General features: G+C 50.2%; 1 protein-coding gene across 5 annotated transcripts in view; it reads left to right on the plus strand.

The window, feature by feature from the left end:
• The window catches only part of SLC4A11 (solute carrier family 4 member 11), a 213,402-nt gene that overhangs the window by 58,630 nt on the left and 135,514 nt on the right, over positions 1-19,258 (plus strand). The window contains exon 1 of one of the 5 annotated variants that reach the window (XM_059721426.1): positions 4,890-5,022. The exons of 3 other annotated variants lie outside the window; for them this stretch is intronic. In XM_059721426.1, the coding sequence (XP_059577409.1) occupies positions 4,980-5,022 (43 nt within the window). In that variant the 5' untranslated portion in view covers positions 4,890-4,979. Of the gene's footprint in view, positions 1-4,889; positions 5,023-14,339; positions 14,750-19,258 lie in introns of those variants that run through there. One more of the 5 variants, XM_059721428.1, reaches the window with a different exon arrangement.

The raw sequence follows: 19,258 nt of genomic DNA on the forward strand, positions 1-19,258 counted from the left end.
TGATGCTTGATTTGCTTTGCTAAAGAGGTTCTCCTGGATTTTGTTTGCTACTCAAAGAACTGTAGCCTACAGGGCTGGATACTGGATTGGGAAGGAAGGAAGGGAGGGAGAAATCCTCTCTCTCTCTCTCTCTCCTCTTGGACATGGCTAAATTAATCCTATTGGAGACTTCATAAGCTCCTGAGAGCTGGAGCGGGTTTGGGGGTTTGGCAGCGGCCCATAGTGTGCTAGACGGGGACGATTTTGAAGTCTGTTGCCTGACTTCAATTAGAAGCTGAGCACTGTTGCCAGCACGCTGGGTTTTTCAGGAACAATGCATGTTTCCTGCAAAGTGAAACATGCGGTTGAGGTGGTGGCATCTTCCTTCCTGGTTCTGACACCGGGTTTGGTTTGGTTTTGTTGCTGTTGGGTTTTGGGGGTTGTATTGGAGAGTGGGGGGGAAATGAGTAGCTTGTCCAGACTTCCCCCTGTTTTCACGCACGTGCCTTCTTGTGCGTGGCCTGGGGCAGAGTTGTTACAGGAGACGTATATGAAGTGCCACCAGTGCCACTTGTGCGTCCCACCATCTCGTTCTCCTGAACTTGAGACTTCAACAAACGTTTTCCCTGGTTTTTTTACATCCCGACTCAGTACGCGGTTCCTTCTCCTGACTCTTCCTGGGTGACCTTGGTGGTCCTCCTTGATCCTGCAATCTTTCTCTCCCCTTTCCTTCAGCTCGGCACCTGTTTCTCCACTCCCCCACTCTACCACATCTTTGATCTGGCCCTGTCCGCCTGAATTGACCGACTCTTTACTTTTTGGGGGTTCCCCCCCCCCTTGGATTTTGTTCTCCTATGACCTGATGAGTGTTGTTGTAGACTACCAAACAAATGCCACCTCTGGCTCCATTGCCACCACTTATTGAGCCTGTCGGCTGTCAATGTGGGACGTCCGAATATATTCTCCGAGCAGCTCCTCCACAACCCCTCTGCCAAAAATGTGCAATGTGACGGTATATCGGCCAGCCACGGGTTACAGCAAGGCAAGAACCTTGCTACCCGTTTGGTCCAGCAAGGATGTACTGTTTTAGTCGGAGCTGGCCATTTGGTCTTCAAACACCTTGGCTTCACATGAGCATTGGTGCTGTAACCATACAACCGTCTTCTCTGTCCATGGAGGGCTTTTTTTGTGAGTTGATGATACCGTAGTAGCATAAAACTACTATTGGCACGAGCAGTGATCAAACCTTCCCGAGGCGTTCGATGCTTTTCTATAAGTTGCCTTTCTGAGGACACCTCCCTCTGGTGCTACAGAAGCATGGGTTTGGGTGCGGGCTGCACAGTCCTTCACCCCAGGACGCTGAGCTCTCCCACTGCTTTCCTCCACCTTCCCTACCCTGCAGTAGAGCTACCTGGAAGGAGAAAAAGCGTCTCTAAAAGCAAACAGTGGATAACCAGGATATTATCTAGCACTTGAAATGCATCTTTTCCTTGTTTTTACAGTGCTTTCAGATCGGCAGTGGCACAGCATCTCTCTGCCACCCATCTCACCTGATGCCAGATCCCCGCTTGGATCCATTTCCTTAAAAAATTTTCAGTGGCTGCCTTGTTAGAAAGCCATGACTTAATTTCTCTTGGAAGGATTGGGCAGTTATTTTCCCCCATTCTCTTGCTCTTCCTGCCCTGCCGTGTTGTCTCATTTTTTTGCACTTCTTTGGCTGACTGTTTGATGCTCGCACGCCTAACCAGTCAGCTTTGTTGCTCGGACCCCATTTTTTCTTTCTCTATCTCTCTCACTCAAGTCGCCTTTCATGTGCGCGTGGCGGGCATCTCCTTGTGAGAGAGTTACTCTAGTTTTTAAATGCCGATGAGGAGCACACGTATGCCTTTTTCCCCCCTCGATCCATTTGACTCGGGTGCTATAAAAGAGTTTTTAGCTTAAGTCCAGTGGGCGGTTTAAGCTGAACAGACATGAGTTGCTGCTCCAAGGGGAGAATAGCTATCCCCCCACCCTAGCTCTTTCAAAATGGATTTAAAATAAACAGACTGTTTTCTGATGGGGAGGCCTCGTGCCTCTCTCGGTTTGTTCAAGCATTGCTTCGTCTTGCTGCAACTAAAGCCGAGGTTCCTCCTTTAGCTCCACTTTCCCTTCGGTGGCTGTCGATCACCCACGATTGCACGTGAACCGCTTCTCGCTTCCCCCCCTTGAGCCACTTGTTCTTGCTTTTGTCTCTTATTCCTTTCGCCGATCTGCTTAGCAAAGCCCCGTGAATCCTCTTCACCATGGCACAGACCTTGTCAAAGCTGGAAAGGAAATCGGAGGACAAGCGTCCAGAAGCAGGCTAGAGGGGACTTGCGGTGTGTACACACGTGCCAACTTGCTGACAGTTAAGCTGACTTTAAGGTTAAGTCGCTTTAAGTGTCAGCGTACACATGTATGTGGAGCAGAGCCAACTTAAATGCAGCATAAGATAATACACCTTCCAGGTGTATTATCTCGAGTCTCATTAGTTAAGTCGACTTGGCTCGCAAGGTGGCTGCCGCCATGTCAAGGAGCTGTACATGTGTACGCTCTGATGTGCCTTTAACTTAAGTCGGTTTAGTTAAGTGGCTTTATTTTAAGTTGACTTCAGTTAAGTGTGGATGCACCCAAGATGACAGCTGCCTAAATTGAAAGGTGGGGGGAGTCCAGAGGGCTGTAGGGTTTTGAGGGAACCAACGGGCCACCCAGGTTCATGGTCCCTTGGTCACAAAAGTATCTAAAATACTTGACTACTAAAGTCAGGTACGTACAGCCGCATTTGAGCCTTAAAGGGGGTGCGTGGTGCCTTGTGGACAGCTGCCCCAGGATGCAAAATGTCTATCTAAACTTTATGAGTAAACTGCAAGGATATATAGTTTAATCTAATGACGGATGTCTGCCTGCTTTGTCCTTTCCAAGGCGTGGTTTCTGCAAGGCTGTGCCTGCCTCGAATGAGGCCGCGCTCTTGTATTTCTGGTGGTTCTTGGTATCAGGCGGCAGGGTTTGTGTGTGCAAATTTAAATCCTGACACAGACTGCCATCCCCTTCTTTAGCAGAAGAGGTTAAACTATTAAACCCACGAATCTTGAGCCATTAAACCAGCAGTCACTAACTTATGCAACATAAGCAAAATTTCAGCAGAACCACAAATAATTGCTTTCAATGCGCTCACCAGCTCAAACCAAACATGATCTGATCAAAACCAGATCACCCAAGTCTTTCCCATGTTCCCGCTTGGATGCCGGCTTGGGGTGGGGAGTGCGTCTGGCTTTTTCTCGAGGGCTGGAAGTGGTTACACAAGCCTATATTTCTTTTTTTTGAAGAAGAAGAACAAATGGACAAGCAGACACCTCAGTTGCTTCTGCCTCAGTGTTAGATTTGCAACCTTTCTTTCTTCTTCTGGTGTCCCCTTTCCCCTGAATGCAATCAGGTCTGTATTTTGGAACAGACCTTTCTTTTCCCCCTTTGTTTTAATGACACAATGTTGAGGTTTCTGAGCCTCAAGGTAGCAGGAGCCAGGTGCTAGGCTGACGGGTTTTTTGTGTCCGTCTTAGTTCAAAGGTAAGTTTGGAGCCTGGGTTATTTCTTCCTTTTCTTCTAACTATGTTGACTCCCACCGGCAACGCTTGAGTGCACAGAGCGCCGGAAAGATACCCAGTCCAAGGACGAGATTGTGCCAAGCTCTGTCCACTGCAATTGCTGGAGCTTCGTCGGCTCTATTTAGCGAGCGTTTCTTTTCCTTTGTGCATGTGTCCAGGGCTAAGATCTGGCTGGTCCTCTCGCTTTCCCCCACGGCGTGAAAACTTTGCTGGCCTTCAAAACGTACTTAAGACAACTTAATCTCTTCCTCCACCAGGCTTTAAATTGTCAACTTTAATTTTCCTTCAGAGGATGAGTGTTAAATTTCCTTCCCACATTTTTAATTTTTTTTTTATAGAGCTGTTTTTAATACCGTGCTCAAACTGTGCAAACAGATCTGCACTTCTTTTATTCTCCGCGTTCCTGAAGTTATTCATCTAGTGTCTTTGAGGGAGAGAGAGAGGCCGGTGGCAAGGCGCAAATCAAACACTGCCCCAATTTTTGCAAACAACCAGGGATCCTGGTAATCGCCAAACGAGTTCAGTGAGAAACCGGAGCTGGGACACGACAAAGGACCTGCCGAGGCGCCTCTCGGGCCTGCTTTTTAAAGCCGAAGGGGACCCAGGTTGGGGAGAGCGGGGCTGTCGGGGCAGTTTCATACCTGCTGCTGTGGCAAGCACCGCCCAAGGAAGTGGCATGATGGAGATGAATGGGAAAGTGTGTGTCTGTTCCAGTTTCCTGCGGTCCCCTCCGCACAGGCAGTTTCCCCATTTCCCTGTTCCTTAGCAAAGAGGAAAGTGTTTAATGAAGCCTGAGCAGGGAGGGAGGGAGGGGGGGGGGCACAAGACAAACCAAACCAAACCAAACCAAACCCAGCATTTAAAAATTGCAAAAGTGCAGTTTATTTCCTAAGTATGGGGACTTTTTTTTTTTTTTCCCTTTCCTTTATTATTTATTTGTTTTTAACCATCTTTAGGTTTCCCCTGAGCCTGCTGGAGGGCGTGCAAGCTTGCAGAAAAGGATCGTTTTCTTTCCTTTCCTTGCCCCTTCCCAGTCGGTGTCACGGAGGGTGTCCTCCCCGAGCCCGCCGCTGGTTTTCCGTTTGCACGATCTTTTGTGCTGGTTTCTGGGGGGAAAGGGCTGGAGCCGCAGCGGCTGCTGCGCGCCCCGCTCTCCGCTCCCCGCTCCCCGCTCCCGCCAGGCAGCAGCAGCAGGAGGAGGAGGAGGCGGCGCCCGAGCCGGAGCCGGAGCCGGAGCCGGCCCCGGGGTGTGTCGGCGCCGCCCCGCTGGGCTGGGCCGGGCCGGGCCGGGCCGGTGCCGCCGCCGGGCGCTCGGGCCGCGCGCGTTTAAAGCGCCGCGATGGGGGCGGCCGGGTGAGAGCGGCGGCGGCGGCGGCGGCGATGGCGATGGCAGCCCGGCGCGTCTTCCACCTCCAGCCATGCGGTGAGCCCGGCCGCCCCCGCCTCGCGCTGTGCGGGCGTGTGTTGCCCCGGGGGGTTGCACGTTCAGAGCCTTCGCGTGTGCAACTCGCGCGCACTGCCTCACACGCGAGTGCTGCGCGCCTGAGAGCGGGGGTGTGTGTGTGTGTGTGTGTGTGTGTGTGTGTGTGTGTGTGTACGCGCACATGCTGCTTTCATGTGCAACATGTATAGGCACTGTGTGCACGCGCGCACGTGGAGACACTGTGCACGTGCGTGTGTGCATGCATGCAGGTGCTGTGTGTGTGTGTGTGTGCGCGTGCGTGCGTGCATGGAGGTGCCGAGTGTGTGTGTGTGTGCGCGCGTGTGTGCATGCATGGAGGCGCTGAGTGTGTGTGTGTGTGTGTGTGTGTGTGTGTGTGTGTGCATGCATGGAGGCGCTGAGTGTGCATGCATGGAGGCGCTGAGTGTGTGTGTGTGTGTGTGTGTGTGTGTGTGTGTGCATGCATGGAGGCGCTGAGTGTGCATGCATGGAGGCGCTGAGTGTGTGTGTGTGTGCATGCATGGAAGCGCTGAGTGAGAGTGTGTGTGTGTGTGTGTGTGTGTGCGCGCATGCATGGAGGCACTGAGTGTGTGCATGTGTGTGCGCGCATGCATGGAGGCACTGTGTGCATGGAGGTGCTGTGTGTGTGTGTTCGCACGCGTGTGCACGCATGGAGGAGCTGTGTGTGTGTGTGTGTGTGTGCATATGCATGCATGCGGTGGCTCTGAGTGTGTGCGTGTGCATGCACACACTTGAGCTCACTTGCTGGCAGTGAACACCCTGGGTGCGGGGCGGGGGCTCGGGGCATGTCTGTGAGCGAGCGCTGGTCGCTGGCAGGATTGTGTCTGGCTCACCTGCCCCGCTGGGATGCAGCAGCACGCCTGGCTCCTGCTGTTGGTAACACCAGGAAGGGAGCTGGAGTAAAGCAGCGCGAACTACAGTACCCCCTTCCAGCTCTTCAGACCTGGTTTGCTTGTAAAATGGGAAGGGTGGAACAGCGCTCGCACAAAACGCAAGCTATCCTGAGATACAGAGATGCATATCATCTTATATTGTGTGTACACCCCCCTCCTCACCCCACACCACGCACACGCGTTACCTTTAACGTATATTGTGTGTGTGGTGGGGTGCGTGCATGTATATGTGTAAAAATCCTTCTTGTTTTTAAACGCACTTCGAAACAAGGTTCTCAATTTGGTCCAAACTTATTTGCAATCCAGCAAGCAGCAGCGGCGGCGGCCCACTTTTTAAACGTTGTGCAAGTTTGTTTCTATGTGGTTTTTTTTTTAGAGCAGAAACAAGGGGAGGGGGGGGAAGATCCCTGTTACTTCCTTAATCAGGATGGCTTTTGTGTTGCTGCTTTTATTTTACTGTTTTTTTTACGAGGCTTAGATAACAGGGGATTTGGAGGAGTTTCCCATCTTCGGAAAGTTTTTGTTCTGGAGTAGAGGGAACTGTAGGTGGCACAGCTGCGTAGTTTACAAGGCTGTCTTGGAAGCGGTACTCGGACGTACCTGTGACTTGAGTTTTGTTTCGTTGTCGGGTTTGGGGTTTTCCCCTCCGGTTGGTGTAAGAAATTTGCTGCGTCTCTTTAAAACCTGCACGATTTTCTCTCCGAATACCAGCTTTCAAAAGAAGCAGGATTGCTCACTTGGATCTACCAGCTCCCCTGCTTGGGCGTGAAGGGTTTTATGGTGTTAATTCTGGGGCGTTTTGCTGCAGTTCGATGTTTTCCAAACAGACAGTGTTGATGCCAGAAGCGTGCATGTGAATAATCTCTATCTGATGGCATTTGGATATCTTCCAAGCTTTCATCCTCATCCTTTTTAGATTACAGGAAGAGCTGCAGCGCCTGTTGTTTGGGGTTGTTTTTTCTTTTTTTTCCAAAGGGTGTTTTTTTTTTTTTTCCTGTAAAACTAGTGCCTCGTTGGCTTAAGATTTGAACTGTTTTGTCGCTTCGCTGGAACAGTTGCTATTCCTCCATAGGGAGCTGTTGACCCTGCTGGAATAAAATATTCTGGTCTGCAGCCAAAGTCCTCTGTATAATAGGCATTTATTTTGTACTTAGACTTTCTCACCTGGGCTGTTCTCGCAGCTTGCTTTCGTAGCACGGTCTTGCGCATAACTGTGTATTGGGAAGAGTTGGGCAACGGTGGAAAAGTACGCCCTTGTACACCTGTGGCGTTGGCACGCTTGGTCGCGTACAGCACGACCTCATTTTTCTTTGTGGAGGAAGGGGGAGCCTTGGCTACATTACTGCATCTCGGCCTTAACGGTCTCCGACATCTCTGACCTTCGTGTAGCTGCTACTTTTCTTTAACGATGACGTCCTGCAGGAGTAAATCCTCCCCTGCTCCAAATTCACCTGCATTTGAGGATTGGCATTGGGGATATTTTTGGTTCTTGACTAAGGTCTAAGGCTCCACGAGTTGAACACGATTAGAAACACTAGCTTGACGTATAGATGGAAAAGTGCAGTTGGGTTTTGGTTCCCCCCCCCCCCCAGTACATTTGGAAAACTGCTGTTGCACAGAAGGGTTGTGGTGCACTAACCTGCAAAGTGCCGCGGCTTATAGCAACCGATTTTGAGGGTTATGCAACTTATTCTTTGCACGGCATCCTCTATAATAACTTTAGTTTGACGCTCAGGGTGCAAAAAAAAAAAAGCAGTGCATTTTCAGAACCGCGGCATAACGAAATGGCTTGATCAAGTGTGCAATAAATAGTCTGGTGATGTTTGTTCAGGATGGCCTACATAGCTCGCTTCCCAGTCATCTGCTTAGCCCCGAGTTCGGGCACTGAAGACGATAAGTCTGTCGCTGTGTGTTTGTGCGCGTGGATTTGAATAGCCCACAAGTCCAATAATTGCAGTGCGCGCCTCCCTTGAAGTAACTCGAGGCGCTGCTGTTCATGCATTTGGAATATAGGTGATATTTAGATATGTGATGCATAGCAAATGAAGGGGAAAAGTCACTTCCTCAATGTCCTCACGGGGTGGGGGGTAGAAAAGACCTTTAGGATGTTAGCCATCGCTCTTTTTAAGGCAGCAGGTATCTGTGCCGTCCAACAAAAGCTCCCGGCGCGTCGGCTACCGCTCTGGAGACGTCCCAGACGCACGCAACAGCAACCTGCTTAGCAAGAATCCTTTCGAGAGAAGGAATGCTTCTCGACGCCTCGCTTCCTGCTCAAGGATTTCACTCGGAGTAATTATGGTCCATTCAGTAACGCAAGCTGTTGCGATATGTTAGATGACACATCCCATGAAACCAAGTCATCCGCCCTGTAAACAAATGGGTAAAGTACCGTGAACAAGTATGTCGGGCGAGGTCATCGAAATGCGTCCGCGCATTGGAAATGAGGCTCGACTCCACGACGGGGAAGCCGAGGGGCACCGTTGGAAATGAGGACGATCGTGATGCCGATCTCTCTTTAAAGAGCTCTTAGATTTAACTCTGGAAAGCAGTTCTTTTTTCTTAATTGATTTCAATGCTGATTTCAGTCAACTTTTTTTTTTTTTTTCTTTTTCCACCCGCCAAGTTGAGGACATTTCTGGTAATCAGCAAATCCAAAATATGCTGCAGTGTTCAGCACGTTGCCTAGCTCCAAATTAACCATGGCAGGGTGGGTTTTTTATGTCATCTCCATGGTGGGGTTTGTTTTTTTTTCATATTGAAAGCGCTCAACATCTGTCTCACTTCTGGCCTCGCAAAGTCCTGGATTCCAAGAGTGCAGCTGCGTGCCTTCCTCTTTGCTCATCAGTAATAAAGGTTTTGCAGAGAGTACAGGCAGGAACACCTGTGCAGTGCTGTTGCCATCAAAACGAAGCTCGCCGATTTTATATATTTTTTCCAGCGGTGTCTGTTCTGTGAAAATTAATTGGAACCTAGTAAATAAATCCTGTACAGCACCAAAAGAAATGCTTCCTCTATTGCAGCTGATGGAGTTGGCTTTTTTTTTTTATTGGGGTGGGTTAGGAGAGCAACATCAAAAGCCGATGATCTCTAAAGTAAGACGATGGTGGTAGGGGGAGGAAGATGCCCCTGTGACAGAGGGGCATTGAGGTGTTGGCATCCTTTGCAGAGCTTGACGGTGACTTGCTGTGCATCGGGGGCGTCAAACCCGCCCTGTGCTCCAGGCTGGATATGCCATTCCCCACGGCTCTGCGCCCCGTATTTCAGCAGCAGGCTCTGGCCCCTCTACTAGCCATTGGGGGTCTGGGCCCCAGGTTTGGACACCCTTGCTGTACATAAGTTTCCCGTGCACCCTTCAGTTGTGGTGCGGCTTCGTGTAGGAGAGCTTGGCTTGGTGTAAACCGGAGAGCACCTTGCCCCCCTGTTACAACGCGGGTCTCGAGACCGGACTCTAGACTCGGCCGCTGGTAGCGAGATGGGTAAGCATTGGTGTGGGGTGTTGCTGCCTTGTGATCTGATTTCTAATTCCAGTATCCCCCGTCCTTCCTTCCCCTTCTGCCCTACCCCATTGTATGCCAGCTATCTCTGGGAAAAAGAGACCGTGTCAAGTCCCCACCCCTGCCAGCTCTCGCTCCAAGCTTCAGTTCATCCCGTTTAGACTTCCGGGAGAAACTGTGGGCGAATTGGGGGGCAGTTTCAAAGCTTTGTGGCTGTAAAGACCCCCACAACTGGCTATGATCCAGGTCATAAGGTGGGATGGGGATGGAGAACGTGTGGACGTCGCCTGTGCATTGGGCAAGTATTTTTGGAGTCCCGTGTTCAGCCCTGCAGCCGGTGCGTCCAAAACGACGTTGAACCTCCATCGGCCTCTTGAAAAGGATTGGGAAAACCCTCTCTGCCTTTTTTTGAGAGCTTCAAGGAACTTCAACTGTTGAGCTTGAACAAAGGCAAGGGTAAGGGATAACTTGTCCGCCTGTAGGTCCCCATAAAGTGACGGGACTTTTAATAGGAGGCTTTTCACTTGAGGAGACCAAGCTATACCGAGATCCAACGGCTGGACGCTGGAGCTAGACCAGTTCCGATTTAGGCATGAGGCGGAAAGGTTTTAATGCTGAACAACGGGTCCTCTCCAGAAAGCCTTTTAATCCTAAATAAGAGCTTCCAACAAGCGGTGTCCCAGTCCCAAGTCCAATACGCGTGGTGGAGGGATTAGGCCAGATGACTTCCCAGGATTTTCTTACGCAGCAGGTCAAACCTACGTGACCACAGTTGTCTGATTATAAACTTGACCTTCTGAATCTCTTTTTGGGGTTTTTTTTTGGCTCCTGCAGATGGTCACATTGCCCGCCAACTCCAGACGGGCTTGTTAATGCTCCCGAGGGGAAAGGACCTCCTAGGCATGGGCTGGGCAGGAGGGACGCGACGAAGATGCGCTGGTGATGAGATGTACGTCGATCCGTTCCTGGGCTGCGCGATGAACTATTTTGGAGATTAACCAACTGGTCCAGCAAAGCGGGACCGCGAGGAGGCAGAAGGCTCGGGGGAGGGCCTGGGGGTTATGAGGAGGTGCCGTTGTCCGAACCGGGGAGTAAATAGTGAGGAGCGCAGAGGCGAAATAGCCGTGTTGCTTGCACACAAGGAGGATGCTACTGGAGAGGCGCCATACATCAAAGCCTGGGCTAGGTGATAACTGTTCCCTCCCTGCGGGAGGGTGAGAAAGTTGTTGGAGGGTTCGAGGTCAGAGGGGATGTGAAGGCAGGGAGGTACAGGGCCACGGAGATGTGGGCTGGGGTCTTGTGGGCGTTTTCTTGAAGGGCGGTGTAGAGAGGAGGTTGGGCGTCGGAGACTCAAGTACGTGTGTCCTTACCGATCGCAGCCCGGGCACCATGCCAGGAGGAGCAGAGGGCACCTGTTCATACTGGTGTCCCAGCGGCTTCTGGGAACGCAGTGCACTCCCTTAGCCCGACCAGGATCCCGGGCCGAGTTCTGCCTCCTTTTGTTCACGTTGCGGTGGTGTCGTCTGCTACAGACTGAGGGCCGTCTACATTTTTATTTACGCGTTTTTAAACGCTCGTTGCCGACAAAGCCACCGCGCTCGTGCTATTCGCAGGCAAGATGGTAATATTGCTAACATCTCTTGAAACGTAGGAACCGGGCTTATCAGTCTGCAACAGAGCTAGAAGTCGTCGGTCTCTTCCGGTGTCGTTGCATCTATTTGCAACTGTGCCGTGGCGCTTTGAATACGGGGTAGAGAGCCAGGCTAAGATGCTGCATGTGCACGGGGCAGGTTTGGGTTTAGTATTGTTTCTTCCTCCATCCCCCTCCAAACTGGATAAGGAGGTTCCTGGATTGCGTGTCCTCCTCGCGAGCCCAGAGAGACGAGGAAATGAGCAGTTGTTTGATTTTTCTCTCTTCCTCCCCCAACCCTCCACTTCACTTCTCCTCTTCTCGGTTCCTCTTTTTAACCTCAACTCGCTCCGTTCCACCCCTGCATCCTGCGTATCTCCTCCCCGCTGTCTGAACGATTAATATAGTCTTTCTTTGACCGCATTTTGGTTACGTGGCCGTGCCTTTTCAGAGAACCTGCCCAGCGTCTGGGGTAACCGCAGGGTGGGCTGGTGCGAATTGGGGGAGCTGGGGTCGGCGGGGGGTCCTAAACCAACTGGTCTGGGGGCTTTGCAGGATCGTGGCAAAGGGAAGTTCCCCTTCGTGGTGGTGTCTCTTGCTTGCCAAACTGATTGCAATCCTAAGATATCCTCAATGCATTGGATCATAGGCTTGGAAGGGGTCTTAAAGGTGGTCTGGTCCAACCCCCACCTCCAGAAGAGGTCCCAGCACTCAAACCCAACTCTTTGGACATGCCTTGGCAGCTATCCTAGCACCGTGGCTGATCATCTGGACCCGATGATCGTCCGAGATCCCTTCCAGCCCTAATGTCTGTGAAACCACGAAATCTTCGAGCAGTGCTTGCACGGCTCCCTACAGACCCAAGCCACTGGTGGCCTTGGGGTTGTGGGGGCCCCAGGCAAGGGAGTCATTTTGGGACCCTTGGAGGCATAAGTGGAAGAAAGAACAAAGTTTTTAACAAGTTGTAGAGGGGGGAATTAGATAAATAGTTGAGTGTTAAAATGCAAATAGAGCCACTTCCTTGCAAAAACTTCACCCCTGCCCCCAAAAAATTGGTTGTGAAATTTTGGGGCCCCCTAAAGCATGGGGCCATGGACGGTTGCTTGGTTTGCCCTCCCCTAAGGCCGCTACTGCCCATGCCCACCAGTCGGTTCGCGTGGAGACCCTGGGAGATGCACATCCAGCGCCTGAAGGAAGAGGCACTGAGTTCCTGCACAGCCTTGGTGCCCCGTACCACCTTCCTCCCCGCGCATCGACCTGAGCATCCCCGCTTGCCTCCTTCCTTCGTGCTGCCTTTTAACCTGGCACACGAGAGCGCGGGGAGCGAGCTGGGAATACAGCTGGCCAGAAAACCACTTCCAGAAAAACAGATTAGAAATGACAGTTTTTGCCAACTTTTACTACTTGTCACCAAAACTTCCTCTAGTTGAAATTGGGCGGGCGGGGTTCGCGGAGGGGGCAGGATGGGACAGCTGATGGATGTGGGCAGTCCTCTGGGTTTAGTTCAGTCCAGCTTTTTTCAATATGATTTAAATACTCATTTTAAAGGCTGAAAAGTGTCTGGAGGTTTGGAGTTGGGGTTGGGGGGTGTGGGGCAGAGACTGTGGCTTTAATTAAAGACATGTAAATCAAGGTGCGGGAATTGCGGCAGAACTTGCAAAAGGGAACTTTTTTTTTCGTGCACTTGTGTGATATGAGGGAAATTTTCATTTGTCCTTTTTGAGAGTGCGCCTCGAGCGGAGACTCTGTGCAATATATTGGTGCCATGGAGGCTCCTAACCCCAGTTTTACGGGCATAAGTGTGTACTGAGTTTCGCACAGGCCTTTTGATTTCATTTTTTTTAGCCAAGCAGTCTGCTTTTTCTTCCTCCAGAGACCTGAGGAAGGGTGCTTGGCATCTCTTCTCTAACTCTTCTCCCCAACCATCACTATATAGGCAGTCCAATAAAAGCTAACACTTGCAAAAATTTTAAACTTCTTTAAATTCTAGGTTTTTAAAGGTCTGTAGGTATGTATAAATATCCCCCCCCCCCCGCCCCCCTAAACTGCTCTCAAGGCCCATTATCTCCTAGTACAGTATAGGTGTGCACGTCTCTTGTCTCCACGTAAGAGTGCTCGGAGCTGAACGAGACTGTCCCTGCCCGAGGAAGCGACCCCCGCCCCTCTAATTCGTGGGCTTTGAGAAGGTGGGCTGATCTGGGGCCCTGCCGGGGAGAATAATTGAAGAATATACATCTTGAACTTTTTTGCATGTGTTTTGCTGCTTGTGGTCTAGCGCAGAGGAAGCAAGTCTCGAGGAGGAACCGAGTTGCGGGGAGTTGGTTTCGGTACTGCTGTTGCTTAGGCGAATAGCCAGCGAAAAGCAGGGCTGGAGAGCAGATCTCTAGTTGGTTGGATGCGTCTGGTGGTGGGGTTTTGGGGTTTTTGTGTTTTTTTTTTTACATGTTTTCTTCTGTTGGAGACCTGCACATCTTATGTATTGGAGGGCTGTGTGTGTGCAGTGCACACACTCCTCCTCCTCCTCCTCCTCCTCCTCATCATCATCAGTCACATTTTGAGCAACCACCAAAACACTGTAACACTTCCTGCAACAGGCTTTTTTAGGCTTCGTGATTTGTCTTCAGTTTCTAACTGTGACGCGTTCTTTTTTTTTAATTGCCGAAGCCCAGCGGGCATCCCCTGCACTCTCTCATCCATCCTTTCACCCCCTTGGTACTCTCCCTTTTATCCGGGATTTTTGGTTTATCACTTCTACCCTTGCGCATAGAACGGTTCAGTCGCCTGGGTGCGAGGCTGGGCTCCGTACGCTACTCTCGCACGACAGAGGTTACAGGACAAGATCAAAATGTGTTTGATGTTATCAGGCAGAAAACCCACGCTTTGCAGAATGCAGCGGCTACGGCTTTAAGAGAGAGCTGCTATACCTTTTTGGCAGTAGGGTTTTTTGTTATTTTAATTTTTTTTTTCCCAACCTCTCCACATCCTTTTATTGTTTTCCCTGTACTCCTTTCTGTAAGGTACAGTATCTCTTCGGTTCAGTTCGGTGCCTGGCTGCCGGAGAGGTTTCTTAAGGAGGAACCCGGAGCTCGCTCGGCGTGGGCTCCAGCACAATGCACTCGCTCCGATGTGCAGGGTCGCTTTAATTGTTCTATTTTTTTTTTTTGTCCTTTCCTTCCTACCAGAGGCAAATAGCAAAGAAAGGCAGCAAATCTCGGTGGCTGCAGCGGCGCGAGCCCAACTTGCAGGATAGCCAGCCCCACGGTGGCATGCAAATTGCTTTTGAATGATTTTTTTTTTTTTCTCTTCCCTGGATCGCCAGCATCTTCGTTCCCGCAGTCGTTTCACTTCCGCGCCGGGGTGGGGGGCTCTGTGAGAGCAGGACGGGAGCGTGCACATCTGGGATCTCGTGGGTCGTGCTCTCACTCCACCCATTTGCTGCTCACCAATTGGAAGTGCGAGCGAAAGATGCCCTGGATGGATTCATATCGGAGACGCCGAGGAGCAGCAAGCCACTGCCTCTTGCCACCTGAATGCTAGTGGCACTGGAAAGCAAGGGATGTGGCTTGATTAGGAGCTCTTTAGGGAAGACGGCAAGCCCAGGGGACCTAAAGGTGTTTGCAGCTTTTAACAGCACCAATCTTTTTCTTTTTTTTCTTTGAGAAGTAGTGCAGGTAAGTTTTATGGTCTGCAAATATTGAAGCACTACTGTTGCTGGGTGATGCATTTGAACAGGAAATGTAGAAAAGAAGCAGTCAGCTCTTTAATTATTTAATCCACTCCAATAAGGCAATGCTTGATGTATTTCCATGGGCTTTGCTGCTCTGTAATGAAATCTAGGGCTGATTTCTGATCTACTTGCCTGTGTATTTGGGGATGTTGAATGCCTTCCCCCACCAGTATAATTAAATAAGACCTAGGGTTTACTGTGCAGAGCTGGGATTCATTTTTTTTAGAAAATGCATGGGGCGTTCTTAACCCAGAGAGGTTTTTCTAGTTAAAAAAGGGCATGCTCAAACCTTGCAACAGAGGGTCAAGCTTTACATTTTGCTGGCTCACGTGGGCGAAGCATACAGCTCCATGGAAAGGAAATGCATATATTAGATATCTCGCACAATAGAGACAAATGCAGCAAGGCAGCATCCTCACTACTGTAGCCTTGAAACCCATCCAGATGAGCCGTACTAGTTTTTTATTGGAAACGGCATCCCAGGATGTACGCTGTCAGTCTGTAATTTATTTGGTGTGCGTGTCGGACCAGTTGATTTGGAGTTGCTGATGGACGGGAAGGGAAAAAACGGCATTCCAGGCGCAGGTTTCATTATCTCCCTTTCCTCTCCCCCCCCCAGTCTTTTTTGCTGCTACTTCACAGAGGTTCGTGCTTGATCGGGCTGTAGCAATGCCGCGTAGTTTTGGGGTTTTGTGTCAAGGCTTGATTGATTTATCAGCATTTAAGATTCCCATTTCTGTTCACTTTTCTCAAGTGCAGTCCTGCTGGTTTTGTGCTTCCATAGGCTGTTTGCAGGCTTGCTGGCAAGGACTACATTCCCTTTTTCTTGACATGGCATATTCGGGGCTTTTTGTGCAGAGCCGTGCCTGATTGATACCAGGGTCAGCTTGGCAGGTGATTTTGTCGGCACTCGGCAACATTGCTCTCATTCTGATCCCTTTCGTGTTTCCATTATAAAACTTGTTTTTCAGGAGTTTATAGTCTGCTAACTTAACTTGTGTGAATTTGTAGTTGGGCGTGGGTTCATACCAGATGCCTTTTTGGCTTGCAGAATTTTTTTTTTTTTTTAGAGTCACATTTTGGTCCCACTATAGCTAGAGAAGGTTGCTTTTTCTCGGTGCCTTTCCGCCTGCTTTACAAAGTCTCTTAAGATGAAAAATGAAGGTTTTGTGCCAACATACGTGAACCTAACCTCATCCTAAAAATCCTCTCCTGGTACCCGGGGCAAGCGTGTAGTTTTGATGACTCGCATGCTTTCCCCCCAGATGAGAGCTTTAGATACCCATTTCATGTAAGCATTAACTAAATCACAGCTGTCCTCAATTCTCTTCTTACAGCATTGGAAAGCAATGGTATATCACAGTGGGAACAGGGCAAAATGATTTTTTTTTTCACAGCAGTTACCTGTAGGGGGATGTTTGGAGCTGCATTAACTATTTCTGGAGCTTTTTAGCATACCGCCACTGCCCGGTTACTTCTCAAGTGCCAAAGATCAGCCTTGGGAGAGGAGGGGTGCCTTAACCATGGTCCAGAATATTGTTGGAAGCCCTGTGGCTGAGGATCCCGAATCCACAAATCCTATTTCTTTTTTTTTTTTAATGGAGTTGCAATATTTAAGCTACTGAAACTCCTTGCAAGTGAATTCAGTTGGGCAGAGGAGGGGGCCATTAATGAGGTTTTTGCTTCTAGTGCACACCTGCACGTCTGAAGGTTGCACTGGAGAGCTTTTCCTGGTAGAAGAGGGGTGGCTGGCATGTAGCACGGGTGCGACTGAGCGGCTCGGGCAGCGTCTGCGTGGCACATGGCCACCTGGGGAGGGGGCGGGCACGTCAAGTGGCGCAGAAGGCAGAGCGCCAGATCAGGCAGGGAGCACGGGGCGGAAAGCTGAGCAGCCAATCAGGGAAGGGGATTGGAGTGGCATTTGGGGAGGGTGCAGGGCTAACATATGGCACACCTGCCAAAAACATTGCAACCCCCCCACCCTGCATTAGAAGAACATGCTTGGTTGGCTCAGTTGCCTGCTTGGCTTTCTTGCTCTAATATAGGAGTCATGCTAGAGTTCATGGTAGTTATTTAAGGGGTTTGCTGGAGTAGTTCTGGATTCCCCCCCCACCTTTTTTTTTTTTTTTCCTTCATCTGAAAAAAGAAATGCTAAATAACCCAATTAAAAAAAAAAAAAAAATTGTCTGCTTTTCAACCAAACCCCAATGTATCATAGTTCCCTGGCTCCTGTCCTCTTTCCTGATGGCATCATAAGCGCTCCTATTGTGCGTAAACCCCACGCAGTCGCGCCGGACAAAACCGCCGTGATCGGCGCAGGAAACGCGGAGGTGCCGTAGTTCCTCTGCTGCGTCTGCGTGACACCTGTACGGGAACTCGGGCCAAGAGCATGAATGAAACGGGGGAGCGTATCCTGCTATTGAAGCAGCTGCACATCTCTTGGATTTCAGAGTAGCTTCCTTTTGGGGAATTGCTTCTGGGAGGCCCCCTCGCCTGCGCATCTCTCCGGTGGGCTAGGTTTGAGTCAACTTCAGAAAGGATTGGGGTAGGGCGTAGGGGGGGATGTCGACACCACCCTCTTCTTGTTTCGTGGTGGCGAGGGTTGCGGTAGCTGCGTGCCGTTTCGACTTGCAGCGACCTTTTTATGAACAGGTTTGATTGCTGCTTTGGGTGCAATATAGGAAGCCCTAAAAAAAACAAACCACCAAACAAAATTAAATACAGTTAAGACGAACGCTTTGATACCAGACATGTCTGATCCCGGAGCTGGTGTGTGGGCGTCTGTTTGCTTGCAAGCGTGCTGTTCAGAGGATGCTGCCCGCTCCGCTCTTTCAGCGTGATGCTTTTCTTCTTCGCAGCCAGCAATTGTGAAAAATGTGAGTTCTCCCACTTGCAGCCTGGGCTCTTACATTTACCATCGGGTGATCTTGATTGATAGGATTTGAGGAAAAAGGCTCTCTTTTTTTATTTTAATTAGTGGGAGTGAAGGGTGGTAAGAAATACCGAGCATTATCTCCAGTGTAATATGTTTAGTGTCTGGTAGGCTGTAAGGATGCAGCTTTTCGTTGTATGCGTGGGCGGAGGGTTTGGGTGAGGATTATGAGCAACCGGTGTTGTGGCTGGGGCATCGCCTGCCTGATGCAGAACGAGGTTACGTTGAAAACAAGCCTGCCTCGCCCGGTCTCGGGTATGCCCTGGTACTGCACAGGTCCTTTCCGGAGATGACAAGGGAAGGGAATGGGCCTTTTAAGTTGATTTGGAGCAGAGTTTTCCAAACTCTCGGGTGTGCCCCCTCGAGAGGGACGTGACGGGTTTCTACAGGGGGCACGACTGCCCGCGAGCATTAGAGTCATGTAACTGCTGCCTGTGCACAAAAGCATCCAACAGTTGGGTTGAAGTAGGGGGGCATGAGGATGAATGAGCTTATCTTGGCACGAAACCCCAGAAGTTTGGGAAACTCTTGGACCTTTGCAGGTATAGGCAATGCAGGCCTCTCCACCACATCCTAGGAAGGCAGGCATCCCATAAGGGATCCTTCTGGGTTGGCACCCTTTGCAAAGGGGTGAGGTCCCTTGAGGAACACATTAAAAACCCACCAACGAAAGGAGTAAAGAGTGTAGATAGGACTCTGTGCGTGTGTGTGTAATGTGCACGCATGCACGGACACTTTATCAATGTAATAGTCACCTTAATCCATGCATATCATAATTTGAACTGAAAGGTATATCACGTTTCGGTGACAGACTGTTTGCTGTGTATCGGCTTTCCCGACGAGCTATCCTGAACCTTTACAGAAGAGAGCAAAGTAATTTTTAAAGCAAGAGAACAAAACGGGAGAAACAAAATCATGTATAAAAGCCGATTGAGTGTTAAAATAACGTAGAGCAAAAAAAACCTAAACCCCTCCTAAACAATATCCCTGCTCAGCTTTGCCTGCTAAACAGCTTCTCGCGCAGGAGGTGTCTGAGCTCTGGCGGACTTCAGGGGGGAAGAAATTCCAGATCTAAAGGGGAAATACAGAGAACGACCTCCTGTGTGTTTTCTCCAGCCCGGCTTGGTGCGTGGATGCTCCTCGATGACCTTAGAAATCTCCATGGGGCGTAAGGGAGAGGGTGGCCCCTTGGGTAGATAGGGGCCAGGCTGTCTAGGTCAAAACTAGCACCTCTGATTGTGCCAGCAAGCTATTGTGCAAACACTGGAGCACTATTACATGTTTCGGATGACCCAGCCCCGTCCGATGGGGATGGTTGCTGTGCTTTGCACCAGCTGCAGCTTCTGGATCATCATTGCAGGCAGCCTTGAATGAAGAACAAGTCTAGCCTTGAGGTTACGAAGGCTTGGGTGACGGTGGCTAGATCTGAACCTGAAATGTAGGGTCTCGACCATCCCGCCAGGTCTTTACCAACGGGGAGCCGCTCTATGCTCTCGTGTACTCGTTGAGTATTGCTTGGTG

This window comes from Alligator mississippiensis, chromosome 2 (genome assembly GCF_030867095.1).
Source record: "Alligator mississippiensis isolate rAllMis1 chromosome 2, rAllMis1, whole genome shotgun sequence".
NCBI lineage: Eukaryota > Metazoa > Chordata > Crocodylia > Alligatoridae > Alligator > Alligator mississippiensis.